The 17,292-nt window shown below is 33.1% G+C and overlaps 2 protein-coding genes across 3 annotated transcripts; both read left to right on the forward strand.

Moving 5' to 3' along the window:
* Nucleotides 1-251: 251 nt before the first annotated feature.
* Nucleotides 252-6,700, forward strand: LOC132312644 (uncharacterized). 2 transcript variants are annotated; one of them, XM_059811098.1, is made up of 8 exons: nt 252-476; nt 1,092-1,205; nt 1,661-1,862; nt 3,141-3,661; nt 4,218-4,410; nt 4,952-5,016; nt 5,505-5,715; nt 5,928-6,700. In XM_059811098.1, the coding sequence occupies exons 3-8, from the start codon at nt 1,701-1,703 to the stop codon at nt 6,288-6,290; spliced, it is 1,515 nt and encodes a 504-aa protein (XP_059667081.1). In that variant the 5' UTR covers nt 252-476; nt 1,092-1,205; nt 1,661-1,700; the 3' UTR covers nt 6,291-6,700. The 2 variants fall into 2 exon arrangements, with proteins under 2 accessions (XP_059667081.1, XP_059667080.1); XM_059811097.1 differs by lacking the exons at nt 252-476; nt 1,092-1,205 and having other exon boundaries at nt 1,475-1,862.
* Nucleotides 6,701-9,558: 2,858 nt separating this feature from the next.
* LOC132312645 (uncharacterized) lies at nt 9,559-15,589 on the forward strand. The gene is made up of 6 exons (XM_059811099.1): nt 9,559-10,415; nt 11,331-11,944; nt 12,289-12,481; nt 13,293-13,357; nt 13,560-13,770; nt 15,052-15,589. The coding sequence occupies exons 1-6, from the start codon at nt 10,230-10,232 to the stop codon at nt 15,412-15,414; spliced, it is 1,632 nt and encodes a 543-aa protein (XP_059667082.1). The 5' UTR covers nt 9,559-10,229; the 3' UTR covers nt 15,415-15,589.
* The last annotated feature ends 1,703 nt before the right edge of the window (nt 15,590-17,292 follow it).

The following is a 17,292-nucleotide window of genomic DNA, read 5'->3' on the forward strand; positions in this document are numbered from 1 at the left end:
AAAATAATTTGATCTAATTAATTAGTCCAATTTAAAACTTATTTTAATGTATCTGATTCCATCAAAGTATTGGAGCTGTTATTATAATTTTCCTAAATTTTTTTAATTGTTGAGCTTCTAATTCTGTTGGTGTAAGTTTACGGACCAATATCTCATGCACAACACACGTCTATTAATTCAATTAAGTGCATGCCTAATCATAAATCTAGATCAGTTACCAGTTTGAAATTAAACCCGTATCCATTCCAAAATTTTCTCTTTTGTTTCCGTTATTAATTTCTCTTTCCTCTCTCTTGTTTCATTTCAGATCTGATACAGAACCAGTCCTCTCTCTCTCTCTCTCTCTAAAACTCTATCGCTCTCGCCATCACTTCTCCTCTCAACCCAGATTTGGAATCACAGCATAAATTGGGGATTGGGGTTGGCGCCTTATTGACAAGATCGAAGCATGGTCACCTGCGACCAAATTCTTCCAAGTATGTACAATTTTAGATATATATATTTATATAATATGTATGATATAATACCTACATAATATAAATTGATTTTTATTTATATATGTCTGTGTGTGTTATATATGTCTCAATTGAACTGCCACAAGCCTGAGGTTGGCTAAACAGTGCCAAGCTGAGCCTGCCATAGGACAGGAGGCTAAGCTTATTACTACCTCCATCATAAGTGTCCTGTTACTTAAATTGTGAGTTATGATTTTCAAAACACTTAAATTAAAAACAGAGAAAGTAATATATAAGGAGTCCAAAAATTCGGATATATTTAACCACATTCAGTTATGCCATTTGAAATGACTGCATTTATTATGTGAGTTATGTCAGTGACGATGACATCTCAAATAAAAAATTTTATTCTTTAAATACAGAGCATTCACGATTTGAATTTTAGACATGTGAATCATTATCTTTATTTTTAGTGAAAAATGATTCTAAAACCTAATATTCAAACTTGGGTATTATCCAATATATCCTTCTATCTCTTAACGAACATCTTTGGTTTTATTTACAATGTAAAACCACTCATCAAACATGTGACAGTTTCTTTCTGAGACAACTACTGACTTCATTCCCTTTTTTCAGATTCACATTCCTGCAAGTCTGCAACAAATTCTATGCCTTTTGATTAAAGAAAGAAACCGCATGATCATCAGATTCCCTCTCTGACTATGTTTCAATTACTTTACTACAACTTTAGTAAGTACTCTCAAACCTCCTGTTTTCATTTTCTGTTACTTTTTTTTTTTGTTTTGTTTTCTTTCGCGGACAATCTTATGCTATGGTGGTGCTATAATTTGTCAACACGTTAATTCTATTTATCAATACGTTCATTCTTGTTTAATTTGTTAAAAGCATATTTAATTATGTTTAAAAAGGTTCTGTAGCACGGTGTTGTACACAGCAAAGGATCGATGCTTTACTTTTCGATTAACTTTACTCTCAACTAAATTCTCTCTCATTTCATTTTATATTCACTCTTTTTCTCTCTTCTATATTTTCTTAGAACCTAAGTAAGAGATTGCATTCATTTCTCTATTCAATTCAACTGAATTAATATTTCACCAACCATATTAGTTACAAAATCCATTTGATGCTAATTTGAATCCTCTGTAACCTTCCTGAGTATGTATGTATGTTGTGAATTGTCAAAGATTAGGTGGTGGGGAAGAGAGAGAGAAAGCTAGAGAGAAGATGCAGGGATTTCAGAGGAATTTGTTGCAGGGATATAGACTTCAAGGACATTTGAAGAATTCCCCTGCAATTTCTTCTCTTCTTTTCGTCTTCTCATTCTTAATCCTCATCCTCTTCCTCGGCGCTTTTGTCTCCACGCACTTGTTCGACACTAGTGTCACTGTAAGTTCTTCCTTTTTGCTATTGTCTTGCATCACATTATTGTTACAATTGTATTTATTTATTTATTTTTTAAAGGAATGCTATTAAGAAAAAATGAGTCTGAAGTTTGAACCGTTTGATGAATACACTTAGCTGCGTCTCACATCACTCCTACATGAGTGTATTGAACCTATGGAGAGCCTTCGTTTCTCAATTTCAAACTCTCCGGCCTCTGTAATTCATATATATATATATATATATATTTTACTATATTATTTTTACTACCACAGTCCTACATTACATGTCTCTTAAAATTCGAACTTTTTACAAGGTTTTTATTTAATGCATTTGAATTTACATTATTAATTTATGAAAATTCTCAGAACATGATGCTTTGAGCAAGATAAAATCCTTTTAGGTTGAGGATTGGGATATTTGAAAAGAAAACTGGATATATGTTTTGGGACAAAGCGAGTATATATATATAAAATGTTACAATGAGGGTGATCACGAAATAATTCTATAAAGAAATGATAAAACTAATGTAATATTTACACAAAAGCACAAATTAAGTGATTATTGCACTTAATTTATAATTTTTGTAGGTGCTGTATGATCTTTTAGTACTAAATTAAGTTAATTTATGGATTGATCAAGTGGTTATTGCACTAAATGTGATTGATAGCACACATTTGCATCACCAGAAAAACTAATAGCATTCACTTAAAATGGAATAAGATTTTGAATGAGTGAACTTTACGTTTTGCTACTGAACACTTCCAATTCAGTTCTTAATAATTTTAATTTCGATCAAGTAACTTCTTGAATTGATGTTATAAAATCTTAGCGTGCTTACCAAGAAGAGGAAAAAATTTAAAAAAATAAAACTAAATTGATGACTTTAACACGTATTAGGGTGCATTGTTATTGGAATTTCTTTGTTTGAGGGTATCAACAATTTAAATGCAGTCGTGGCGGTCTTTTGATCTCATTAGTTCCACAGTGGATGTGATTGTGCCGTCGAATACATTCCTCTTATATGCATTTATGTATACACAACGAACCTATTAAGGCCAATGATGATCATATCACAATATTGAGTTTTAGTCTTTATTAGTTTTGGCAAAAAAAAATATGTATGTTTTACTAATCCAAAACAGTTAATTAGTTTTGTCAAGACTCCACAGGCTTGTCTGAAATCTCATTATGATAGTATCATCAGTTGATGTGAATTTCAAGTGAATGATGATCATATTACAATTTTGGCCATCCTCTAATGGATTTTGTTCTCTGTTGCAGTCTATAGCTCGCAATGCTGCACTGCAATTTGAATATCCACTCAGCTGCTTAGAGGGCAATCTCACACGAACCTGTCCAGCAAATTACTACCCAGCAGAGTTTTATGTACGCAATCAGAACCCTTCATCAACGACTCCCACGTGTCCTGATTACTTCCGTTGGATCCACGACGATCTACGGCCATGGAGGGACAAGGGGATTACAAAGGAGATGGTGGAAAAGGCCAGGAGAACAGCCAACTTCAGATTGGTGATCGTGAAAGGTAGGGCCTATATTGAGAGATATGTGAAGGCATTTCAGACCAGAGACGATTTTACGCTGTGGGGGATCCTACAGTTGTTACGGAGGTACCCTGGACAAGTGCCCGATTTGGATCTGATGTTCGACTGCGTTGACTGGCCGGTCATCAGATCAGTCGACTATACCGGCCCCAAAGCCACTGCTGTACCACCTCTGTTTCGATATTGCGGAGACGAGGCCACACTAGATATTGTTTTTCCTGACTGGACCTTCTGGGGATGGTACGATCAAAATAAAGTTGTTTTTCGATGATTAAAAGGATTTTTTTATATTTTTTTTAATTATTGCTGTCATTGAAAACTAAACTACTTAATAAGTATGAGCCTTCTGCAAAGAAACTTAAGAAGTATGAGCAGTTTTAAATGAAACAAATAAATCAAAATTATTACAAAACAAAAAGAGTATATTTCGATCTGTTCATGACTTAATTCTAGATAAGGATGTAATTATTTATAAGGTGTTATTTAAAGTCCGAAATCGAACAAGAGAGAGGACTGGTGGCCACAGTGCCACACTCACCACATTGCGGTGCCCATTGCCCCCTCTCTCTCTTGTTCGGTTTCAAACTTTCTGAGGGCAAATCATTTCTTATTGTTTAGATAATATACCTTTTAGAAATAGTCTTTCATTACCATCATGATGAAGTTGCTTTAGTTATGATAAAACATTTGTTTTCTTTGTTTTACTTCGATAGCTGAAAAGTAACTGTGCCCTAGTCTTGATACCAGTGTGTCATTGAAGAAAACTTGAAATAAACATTTTTTTTTTTTTTTTTAGGCCCGAAACCAATATAAAGCCGTGGGACGCATTGTTGAGGGACCTAAATGAAGGAAATAAGAGGAGGAGATGGTTAAACAGGGAACCTTACGCGTACTGGAGGGGCAATCCGAATATTGCTGCAAACAGGATGGATCTCATCAAATGTAATGTCTCTGATAAACAGGACTGGAATGCTCGTCTATATATCCAGGTAAATTTTCATTATGCTTTATATTTATTGTCTACTTGTACAGTCGTTTCATACTTGATTAAACTATGAATTATTTTTCCTCTACAAGGTCCAATTCAACTATTCATATATTAGCTGGATCCTGGATGGTATGAGAGCTAGACAAAGTTACATATGATACTTCATATGGTATCATTCTAATATAAGTTAAATTTGCTCTAATTTTCATCTACTAGTCCTCATTTGATGATGAGGCAATGTAGAACATGGATTTGGAACGTCAAAAGTCCAAATGAAAGGGCTGACACAATTTTTGGTGCAGTTTCGATAAGTTTGTTTCAATTCGCGCACACTTTTTCCTTCTGATCGGAAACAACCCAACGACACCAGCCATGCTATGCTAGCTTCTGAGATATGCCAAACTTCATCATTTAATGCCTCATTTTAGTGTTTTTTCAGTGCTATAGGGAAAATATCCGAATTTTAGTTTTCTGGTTAGTTGGAAACTAGATAGTCTCTTGCTGTCTTGTATGGCAATTGATGCATTAGGCAATATTTGCAGGACTGGACTAAAGAATCAAAACAAGGGTACAAGCAATCAGATTTGGCCAGCCAATGCAACCACAGGTAAAATGTTCAACATTTAGGCTCGGTCTGTTTAGGTGTAAAATATTTTCTAAAAAATATTTTTTTATTTTTTTGGTGTTTGATTGTCAGTCAAATATTTACGAAGAAAAAAAATATTAAAATTTAACAAATATAACTTATCCATCAACTTTCAATAAGTTATTTTACACTCCCGTCTGATGGACTTGACTTCAACCTCGACCTAAACCTCTGCCAAACACCGAATAAGTAAAAATAAAAAAATATTTTACCTAAAAAAGGAAAATCTTTTTCAAAAAAAAATATTTTACGTCGAAACAAACCCAGCCTTACTTTTTCATTCTTTACTTATGCTTTATGAGTTTAATCACGCATGCTCATAAAATTTTAAGGTTTTCTCTTCTTTAGGATGTCCATTAGATTGCCTTCTTTTTTTCTTTTTCTTTTTTAAAAAGATGTATTTTGATCTTTAATATATTATTAATTTTCTTTTTGTGCAAAACTTGCAGATATAAAATTTATATCGAAGGATCTGCTTGGTCTGTAAGTGAAAAATATATTCTTGCCTGTGATTCCGTTACCTTTCTAATAAAGCCACAATACTATGATTTCTTCACGAGAAGTTTGATTCCTGTGTACCACTACTGGCCCATAAGGAATGACACCAAGTGCAAATCTATTAAGTTCGCTGTTGACTGGTGCAACCATCACAAACAAAAGGTAATTCTCATATTCAAGCTTGTCTAGAAAATGCAATGCATGAAACTACATCCACATTTACTTACTGTAATCACTTTTGGTGGGTATTATCAGGATCAAGTAAAATAATAATAATAATAATAATAAACCAAAAACAAAAAAAAGAAGCAAAATCGGAGCTTTTTGTACTGCTAATTTTCCAACTAAATCTGTCTTCTCCATGGATTTACCAGGCACAAGATATCGGCAAGACAGCAAGTGGTTTCGTTCAAAAGGAGTTGAAGATGGAGTATGTGTATGACTACATGTTTCATCTCTTAAATGAATATGCAAAGCTCTTGACTTACAAGCCAGCAGTACCTGAAAAAGCAACTGAACTCTGTTCGGAGACAATGGCTTGCCCTGCAAATGGATTGGAGAAGAAGTTTATGACGGAATCCATGGTGAAGGGTCCTACATATACAAGTCCATGCAAAATGCAACCTCCTAATCATCCCACTGCTTTTAATTCACTGCTTAGAAGAAAAGCAAACATAATAAATAAAGTTGAATCATGGGAGAGGAGTTACTGGGAGCTTCAAAATAAGCACAACTAGGGAGTAACTATATTGGATATATTTTTTATTATATATATATATGAATATATTTAGTTTTAGTTTCTATATTAATTACATTATATTTGAGTACTTTTCTGAGTAATAATAAAAAAAGAAAAATTCCAAAATTGAAGTGCCAATGTTTTAACATTTACGTAACATTATTTTGTTGTGATCCGTGAAGGTAAACTTGCATACATCTGACTCTCCTTAAATCAAAGATTCGTGCACTGAGCCATTTAATTGCGGGGGTTGGTATTGTTAGTTTAGGGTGTTGTCTTGTGTTGTTGGTTGTAATTGAAATTTTCCTCTTTCTTTGGCTTTTATTCTTATGAGTTGGTATGCCAACTTTTGCTGAGAAAGGTCTGTAGGGCATACATGGTGGTTGTAGCTTAAATTAATATTCTTAAAAACAGTGCAACTTTCAATGGTAGTAAGTACAAGGTTCTGGTGAAGTTTCATTAAATATATACCCCTACTTGCGTAAAGGCTTTAAACTTTTGTTTTCCTTAAAAACCTACTAGGCCAAAATATTTACCGTATTATTTTTATTTTCGATTAATTATACTCATCTCTCTTGCAGATTGTCTAAATGACAAAAATCTTACTCATAGTTTTTGTTGATGTAAAAATTTACACAGTTTAGAGCGGGGGTATTTCTTACAAGACAATAGAGAAGTGACGGCCGGTATAGTGTCGGACGGTTAAGTTAATACTTAACGATTGAATATCCTAAAAAAAATAATTAAATATTTGATTTTTGGCGTACCTTTCTATATTGACCAATAACTATTTTTATAATAGTTTTAATGGTGGTAGTGTTTTGTCATGAAACCAATTCATTTTTCTTATCCATCACGAATTGGAAGAGTCATGAGAGGGTGGTAGTAGTTATCTTTATCTCTTTGAGTTTATATATACCGTTTGGGTTTCTGTTTCACTTGAACTTTCTATCCCGTCAAATATTTGGTATCAGTTTCAAATATAACATTGACGTCCTATTTCAGTATTGATTTTGACCAATGTGTTAATATTACTATTATACCCATTATAATTTTATTAGTTCAACATATAAATATAATAGCATTTTCAAATTTTTTAATGACATTCTCGAATTTTAAATAAATTTTGAATAAAACGTCAGCAGACACAAGTTTTTAGGAAGTAATTGTAATTATTCCTTTTATTTATTTTTTTTTTTTCCAACCAAACACGATTCAAAATAAATGATAAACTCTACTGCTCCAATGCCAGACACGCTGAAAAATGGAATAGATTTGGAGTGAACGTATGTCTGGATTAATATCTTAATGTTACAGATTTAAATTCAAGTCAAATTTTATAAATACAATTTTTTTTAGGGTGAATGGCATTAAACCTTCCTTTCCTATATGGGTTTTGCATTAAACCCCCATTTTTTTTTATTATTTTTCTAAAAAAGTTCCTTCAATTATTCAGGAGTTGATTTAATCGATGGAAGTTAGCTAAAAAGAAACTGTTTGGATAATGAGTTTTCTCATATACTATTTTTTAGACAAAAACAACTCTATACCTATTTTAATATACCCCCCACACACACACATATATATATACACACACACATTCCATTATCACTCTTTGTTGCATATCCTCCACCATTACAGTAACACGTACTCAACTTGTTATATTTACCCACATATATGTGTGTGTGTGTGTGTGTGTGTGGACAATACTTAGGTCCATATATGTTGATGTTAATTTTTATGAATGATGTAGTAGTTTAGGTTATTTAATAAATAAAAAATTCAAGATGCACTTACAAAAGTAGATTTTTAAATATGCTAATGGTTAATTAAGTCAATTTTTATTTCAATTCCCTTTCTTGCTAAGTCCCCCTGATAGTTGAGTGTTTTTTTATTAGCAAAAAAATTGAATAGTTGAGGATTTTTTTAACAAAAGAAATTAAAAAGAAGAGTTTAGTGCAAAATGCAAATTAAAAAAAAAAAAAAAAAAGTTTAATGTAGTTCATCATTTTTTTAATCATAAATACAATTCATATCCGCCTTATATTATAATCTGTAAGTAATCCAAATAAAATACATTTCAAAAGAAAAAAAAAATAAGGGCGATAAAATGGAATTGGAATTGGAATTGAGTCCGCTCATGAGTTAAACCAAATATATTGGATGCCAGACGACAGCAAAGGTGATTGAAATAATTGGTCATTTATTTATTTAACTTTTCTAGGAAGGTCACCCAATTAAATTTCATAAAAAAATACACTCGCCAAGTTTATTTCTCCGTATAATAGAAAGATAGAAGACAAATTTGTGAGAAAATCCAAACCACCCTTTTGAGTAAATTACATAAAAACTTTCTAAGAAATTTGTATATTACCCAAATAATAATGATGGCCATTAAATTTCCTATCTTTATTTTTATTTCAATGTGGTCTGTCCATTCCTTTGTACGAGTCTAAACACAGTCAACAAAATGGTCAAGATTAGCACGCTAATTGTTTGTTATGTAAATTAGGGTGGCAATTCGTATTCGTGTATTGTGTTTGAGTCGTGTGGGTGTAAGAATATTATATTAAATAGGTAAATTTAGTCTTGTGAGTATAAGAATATTATATTAAATAGATAAATTTAAACTCAACTCATTTAATAATTTTGTCAAGAATTTTCAGTACTAACTCAACCCGAATTAAATACTAAATAATAGAAAAATATATATATATCATAATTAATTCAAGTATTCAAAAAAAAAAAAAAAAATCATAAGGCATCCGATAAAGTATATGTTGAAAGACTTAATTATCCATATTAATTGAGTTTAAACAGATAACATATTATATATATGTCATATTTATGATTATAACATGTTGAGTTAAATGAGTGATAAACAGATTATATGGATTGAAATTTTAAAACCTAACTCGATACGATTAAGTAAACGAGTTAATTTAATCGTGTCGACCCTTTTATAATCTAGACTTATTTATGTTAAATCCATATTCTTCTACCTCGTTTGATGTTTATGTCGTAATTTGCCTATGTAATGCTAAGATGTTCTATATGAGTGTTTTTTTCGTGGCTAACTCTAGCACACAATAATAATTGATTTGGAAGAGTTTTTTTATTTTTTAAATAAGAAGTAAAATGGTCCTTCGACCCCTTCCACAAATAATTACTTTTTTTTCCGGAAATTTACAAAGATTAGAATTACTGTATTGAATTATTACTACTTTAACAACACGATAAGCCCTCTGGTACGAATCAAACCTAGGCATAGTTTAACTTTATTCATCTTTACAATGCGGCGAGGACAGCTTGCGCGGCTTTTGTTGTTGACTTTCTCTCTCCTTACCTTTCCTCTTTCACAAACCTGCAATTATAGAAGCAAGAAGTAGTACTACTCCAAACCAAAAAATTCACTATACCATCACGAGATCCACCCCTTGTTAGTAAGTTCTCCGTGCCTTCTCCGCTCATCACTTTCTCTCTCTTCCCAACTTTACTCTCTCTCTCTCTCTCTCTCTGAAATACTACTACTTCGGAGTACTATCTAACTTGCTGGTCCTATCTCGTTTTACTTTCAGGCCTTCCGTCCATATATTTCCACTTTCTGCCTTTTTTTCATTTACTTTTCCATTTTTTCTTTCTTTTTCTTTTTCCGTTTAACGTCGATCCGCCTAAAATTTGAATAACTTTTGTTTCTAGTACTTGATCGACTTGATTAGTCTTTCAGAATCTGTGAAAATTTGATCAAATTACATCACCGTCGTCTTTCATCTTCTTTCTCTCTCTAGAATGTACCAAAATTAGTTCATTTATTGTGCGATCAAATCACTTAATTTATTGAAGTGAGTGATGATCTTCAGAACTATTATTACGAGTCACTTCAAACGGTTCGACAAGTGTCGTAACTGAGTCGGCTGTTTTGAGAGAGAGCGAGAATATGCAGGGATTTCAGAGGCATTTGATGTTCGGATCTGGACTTTATAGACATTTCACAGAGACAATCTGGCGTCCATTATTGACTATCAAGAAACTCCCTGCAAGATCTCCTCTTGTCTTCTTCTCCTTCCTCCTCCTCTTCCTCGGCGCGTTTATCTCCACGCGCTTGCTCAGCTCTACTGTAACTGTAAGTTTTTTTTTTTTTTGAAATTTTTTTTGTTGACTTTGCTCAGCTCAACAAGAAAATCAATACATTTTTTCTTTTTTTAACAATAATTTTGAATTTTATACTATAGATTTTGTCAAGAAATAATACAACCAAGGTGAAATCTGCACCGTACAAGTCAGAGGATGAACCAAACGTCATCGTCCTGTCTTGATTTTTTCCCACAATTACCGCGAGATTTCTTGGTTTCCTAACTCACGCCGATAGTGTCGGTTACTCTTTTTTCTACGGAAAAAAGCAATTAAAAAGTCACGTTGGCACTTCGCGACGTGTTATGTGATGCAAGCTTAGACTTAGCATGTTGTTTTGTTGTGGACATGTATAGATTTTTATTTTATTTTATTTTATTATATATTTTTTTTCAAACACACCCCACTAATTTTTATTTTTTTGCAATTATAGGAGGAATAGAATGGAAATAATAAAATAATGATTGTTATTGTTGTTACAGAGTTACACACCTGTACATAAATTGCCCACCAAACTCAAACCCTCAATTGTTATGGAACCCTTATCTCCCTTTTGATGGAGGAGAGATTTTAACATTGAGCTGTCCATTGATAATAATGTTAGGTTCCATGTTTTGATTATCTATTGTGTAAATTGTAATATAATTCCCTTTTTTTCTCAAATAAATCAGTTGCTTCATGTAACATTAGGAAAATAAAGAAATTATGTTTTAATATCAGGAGAATGATAAAAGATTGAATTGGTCTTTGTCATCCATTGATATGGCAATGGAAAATGAGAAACGATTCAATTGATCTTTGTCATCCATTGATGTAGCAATCATCGGACATCGCATTACTTGTAATATTATGATCGCTATCCAGTGATACATGTTCACAATTGGATTTTTTTTTTCCCTTGTTGCAGTCTGTCGCTGATAATTCCCCACAGAAAACGATACTGACCACTAGAACAGCCCACACTTACACTCATAAATCACCTCCCAAAATCCTCAATAAGCCGCTGCCGCCTAAGAAAATTGAAATTCCTCTCAACTGCTTAGCCACAGTCGGTAATCTCACACGAACCTGCCCACCAAATTATTACCCAAAAAAGTTCCATCCAGAAGATCATGACCGTGATCAATCGAAAACTCCGACATGCCCTGATTACTTCAGTTGGGTCCACGAAGATCTACGGCCATGGAGGGACACGGGGATCACGGCGGAGATGGTGGAGAGAGCCAAGAGGACGGCCAACTTCAAACTAGTGATTGTGGATGGGAGGGCCTATGTGGAGAAATATCAAAGGGCTTTCCAGAGCAGAGATGTTTTTACACTGTGGGGAATCCTACAGTTGTTACGGAAGTACCCCGGGAAGGTGCCTGATTTGGAGCTGATGTTTGACTGCGTTGACTGGCCGGTCATCAGATCGAGGGACTATCGTGGGCCCAATGCCACGGCCCCACCGCCACTGTTTCGATATTGCGGGGATGATGCCACACTGGATATTGTTTTCCCAGACTGGTCCTTTTGGGGTTGGTACGTGCATGTGCTTATGCCTAGTAATGGTGATATATTATGTTATTTTTAATTTTTTACTAGGTAGTATAATTAATCAAATTAAATATTTTTTAAGCAAAGATATGATGTTCTCTGAATACTAATGAACACTAGTGATCCCATTCGGACCTTTCAAATTGTTGGTCTCCAAATGATTTCCCATTATGGCATCTACACGTTTAGATTTAATTAATTGCTAAATAAAATGACAACATTTCACCGTTATATTGAAGTTTTTCCACTTCTATGATGTACTTCACTTGTAAACACATTTCCAAGATGATTTTTTTCTTTTTATTTTCTGTTTTGTAATGAATTTGTAGGCCAGAAATCAACTTAAAGCCATGGGAGGCATTGTTGAGGGACCTAAAAGAAGGAAACAAGAGAAAAAGATGGATGGATAGAGAACCTTATGCATACTGGAAGGGCAATCCAATTGTTGCTGCTACCAGAATGGATCTCATGAAATGTAATGTCTCTGACAAACAGGACTGGAATGCTCGTGTCTATGCCCAGGTAACACCTACTAACATTGCGTTTTATATCATTTTTACTTATAAATTATTGACATTATTGTGTACTAGAAAAAAACAGTAGCATTATTAAGCTATGTGACTAGAAGGCAGAAAAAGAAACAAAAAACAATACATTCATGTACTTGAGATCTTCCTTGCTGGAATGATTGATCTGTTGTTTTAGTCTCCTTGTGGAGTGCTGTTGGTATTTTGAGTGTACTCAGAGGGGTATGCCCCTCTTATTTATGTACATATGTTTTTGTTTAATAGATAGCTCAATTATAAAAAAATAAAAAATAAGAATAATAAGATGGATGATAAAAGTGACTAGAAGAGGTAGGAGTGACATAATTATTGAGTGGTGCCTATTAGTGGTAAAATAAGAGAAATTAAACTCATGTGGTAATTAAAAAAAAAAAAAGTAGACTCAAGTTGCAATAACAGAAGAAAAAGTAGACTCACTTGTTACGAACATGTATAAAGTAAACCCAAAGATGCATCAGTAAGAAAAGGGGGATTGGTCTGCGTTGAAGAAAAGAGATAAAAAGACCTACCAAAGCTAACGTGGATGATTTTAAAAATATAAATATAAAAAGAGAAATGACCTTTTATAGAAAATAATATAAAAAGAGAATTCATGTGGCCAACCTATTCATATGGGATAAATAATAGTATCATCTATATATTTAACTAATCTAATTGGTCCAAGAGATCGAAATTGTAAGATAATATGCCTTTACAATGTAGCATGCCCAATTACATAGACCAAATTGAACTATAAAATTGAAAGATGATGATTTATAATAATGCAGGACTGGATTCGAGAATCACAGCAAGGCTACAAGCAATCAGATTTGGCAGGTCAATGTATTCACAGGTAAAAGACTCATTTCACTATTGGTCTCTATTCTTGTGTGTCAATACACGCGATCCCCTATGTTTTGTTTATTTGGTTTTAAAATTTTCAGGTTCCCCTTATTCTGGATGGTCACTTGATTGTTTCTGTTTTAATTTTAGCCTTTTATCATATATTTTCTGGATGCATTTTGATTTTTTGATTTCCTATGCAACACTTGCAGATATAAAATTTATATCGAAGGATCTGCATGGTCTGTAAGTGAAAAATACATTCTTGCTTGTGATTCCGTTACCTTAATAGTGAAGCCCCGTTACTATGATTTCTTCACAAGAAGTTTGAACCCGGTGCACCACTACTGGCCCATTAGGGTTGACGACAAGTGCAAATCTATTAAATTTGCAGTTGACTGGGGCAACAGCCACAAACAAAAGGTAATTCTCATATCTAAGGCTTGTCGTACGTACGCAACAAATGGAACTACACCCACAACAAATTTAGTATCTTTTCTTGTTTTGAATATTGAAAAAAATAAAAAAAAAATAAAAAAATCACACTTTAGTCTAAAAGACCAAGCCTGGATTCTTAAGAGCCATTAGTAAATAAAGCAATGAAGGATTTGTCATTTAGTGGCTTCTTCTATAAATCATGATTGAATAAAATTAAGACCATTTCTTTGAGATTTCTGTGAGTCCTTTAAGGAAAGAAGAAAGAATCATTCTCTAAAATGTCATAATTTCTTTGATTGTATCACATATCATATGATTATCCTAAAATTTTCACTAACTAGAATTTCTTGCACACTTGAGTCTATAGACCATAGTAGAATTTTTATGCTGTCATTTTTGGAGATGCATGTGTGAAGTTATGTTACATGGACCGTTCAAAAAGTAAATGAAGTACCTTTGTCGGACAAACAGTACTCTGACATGGGTATGGAATGTGTTCGATACTTTTTTGGTAGGACATACACCTGCAAACATATTCAATAATTCAATTTTATTATATTATTACTTCAAAAAGAAATGAATTGCCAATATTGAACACTAAGATACATAAGGGCATTATTTTACTCTAAAAAATAAAATAAAATATTAAATAATTTGAATATTAAGCAGTGTTCAAGTGTCGTGTTAGGGATGTGACACATCTGACATGTGGATACAAACCCGTTACCAACACACATACCCGAGTCCATATTACACAGCTGTGAAGTAGAGATGGATTCGTTTTAAATGCCCTCATTTTAGGAAATTGTCAATGCTTTGAATTTACTATGATCAAATAATATTAAGTGTTTCCTTGGGATATGGTAGTCCTTAAGAGAAAGATAACCATTCTCTAAAATGTCATAATTTCTTTGATTGTATCACATATCATATGATCAGGCTGACAGGTTTGAGTTTCAAGTCTCAAAATAGGCACTTTGTGCAAAATATTGTCCAATGTGAGGTCCGTTTCTCTAGTGTTCCCCTTTGTGGACCAGAGAGTAGGTAATGAGGACCATGTTATTTATACAAAAGATTTTCTTCGTAACAAAAAGTCTAGTTGTCGTCCACGAATTTAGTAATAATTGATGAGAGAATATTTTTTTCTTGCATCTTCTTTTCTTTTCCTCTTTTTGGATTTGGTATCGAAAAGATCAAGTATAACTGCAGCTGTTCTGCACTATAATTTTGTGTTGAGTTCTCTCTCACTTTATATGGATTTAACAGGCACAAGCCATTGGCAAGGCAGCAAGTGATTTCATTCAAGAGGATTTGAAGATGGAGTATGTGTATGACTATATGTTTCATCTCTTAAATGAATATGCTAAGCTCTTGAGATTTAAGCCCAAGGTACCTCAAAAAGCAGTTGAACTTTGCTCAGAGACAATGGCTTGCCATGCAAAAGGATTAGGGAAGAATTTTATGGTGGAATCTTTGGTAAAGAGTCCCTCAGACTCGACACCTTGCGCATTGCCTCCGCCTTACGATCCTCTCGCTCTTCGCTCATCTCTTAAAAGAAAAGCAAATTCAATAAAGCAAGTAGAGTTATGGGAGAAGAATTACTGGGACAGTCAAACTAAGCAGAGCTAGGAAGGCATCTTTATTGTATTTACGATAAGACAAAAAAAAAAAAAAAAAAAAAAAAAAAAAAAAAAAAAAAAATGAATGTATTTAGTTTTAATCCGCGGCTTAATTTGTTCCTTCATATCTTCATATCTATATCTTGATGAGCGGTAATAAGAAAAGCAAAATGAAAATTTTAAAATGATTTAATGTTTTTCGGCATTTAAGAAATAGAATTATTCTATTGATGTGGAAGTTAATCATCAATTCTGATAAATTGAAGTATATTATTGAAGTACGATGATGACATATACAGTACTTGTAGTCAATCTTTGCAAACAGGAAAGTACTTGCATCTGCAACCGACCTTGATATCTCAGTGGGTATTAAGATTCTTTATATGTTACAATTTTTGGCCTTGCGCTTTTCTTGAAACTGTATCTTCACCAAGGAGTAGGCCAAGCTGAGTATTGTGTTGATCAAGCTTAGTTCCTTAAAATTTTGTTGAGTTTCAGATAAGCCCTAGGTTTAACTCGAGTTTAAAAACAAGCTCCTTAAAATTTTGCTGAGACATATATATATATATCAAGCTTGTTTTTAAACATGTAAGTATATAAAAAGAAAAAATATGACAATTTTAGAATCAATATAAAACAAATGACCTAGTTTGTATGAGAAAAATCAAAATGCTTTGATGTGAGAGCTTGAAAACTCTTGGAGAGCCTTCGACGGGAATGCAAAATGGAACACCATTAAGTCCACACGGTATGCCTCCATTCCATTAATGAATTGTTGAATTTTCCACAACCTGTAATTTTCCACAACCTGTAATTAGTTGAACACCATTAAGAACAGGGTTTTCTACGATCACAATTAAATTTCCATTCCTCTTTGGCCACTCTATGCAGGATTGATTAGATCTTAAAAGAAAAAAAAAGTCTGTATTCCATTAATGAATAGTTGAATATTCCACCAAGTGAGCGTTAAATGTCCTTGGAAAGAATTGACACGAGTTGCGCTAGTGCAATTTACCATATATACATACATACATATATATGTTACACGAACGCTTCAAAATGTAAATGAAGTACCTTTGTCACACACGCAGTACTCTGGCATGACTATAGGATGTGTTCGATACTTTTTTGATAGGACATACACCTGAAAACATATTAAATAATTTAATTTATTATATTATTACTTCAAAAAGAAATGAACTGCCAATATTAAACACTAAGTTACATAAGGACATTATTTTACGCTAAAAATATTAAATAATATGAATTTTTAGCAGTGTTCAAGTGTCCTTCTGTTTTGGAATGTGACATGTTTTGGCATGTGGATACCAAACCTGACACACATACCCGAATACACGTAACACAATTGTGAAGTAGAGATGGATTCGCCCTAAATGACCTCATTTTAGGAAATTGTCGATGGTTTAAAGTTACTATGATCAAATAATATTAACACCATTTCCTTGGGATATTGTTAGTCCTCCTATAAGAGAAATATAACCATTCTCTAAAACATCATGAAATTTGTGATTTTTATAAATCATGTGACATTCAAAATATTTTCACAATGTGATTTGTTAGGATTGATATTGGCCATTTCTTGGTTCAATGACAAAAGCTCAGGCTGACAGGTTTAAGATTGCGGTTTCAAGTCCCAAAATAGGCAGTGTCCAATGTGAGCTCCGTTTTCCAACCTTTTAGGCCCAAAGTAGATAATGAGGACCATGTTATTATACACAAGATTTTTCATAACAAAAAGTCTAGCAGAATCCAACCTTTTGTGCACTTCATTTCTTCAAGATATGATGCCACCAGGAAACCTAGCTTAAGCTGAATTTTCTCTTGTTGTCCATGAATTTACTAGGAACAATTGATGAGATAATATTTT

This window comes from Cornus florida, unplaced genomic scaffold (assembly GCF_030987335.1).
Source record: "Cornus florida cultivar Cherokee Brave unplaced genomic scaffold, ASM3098733v1 CherokeeBrave_3.0.0_Hap2_Chr06, whole genome shotgun sequence".
In the NCBI taxonomy this organism is placed as follows: domain Eukaryota; kingdom Viridiplantae; phylum Streptophyta; class Magnoliopsida; order Cornales; family Cornaceae; genus Cornus; species Cornus florida.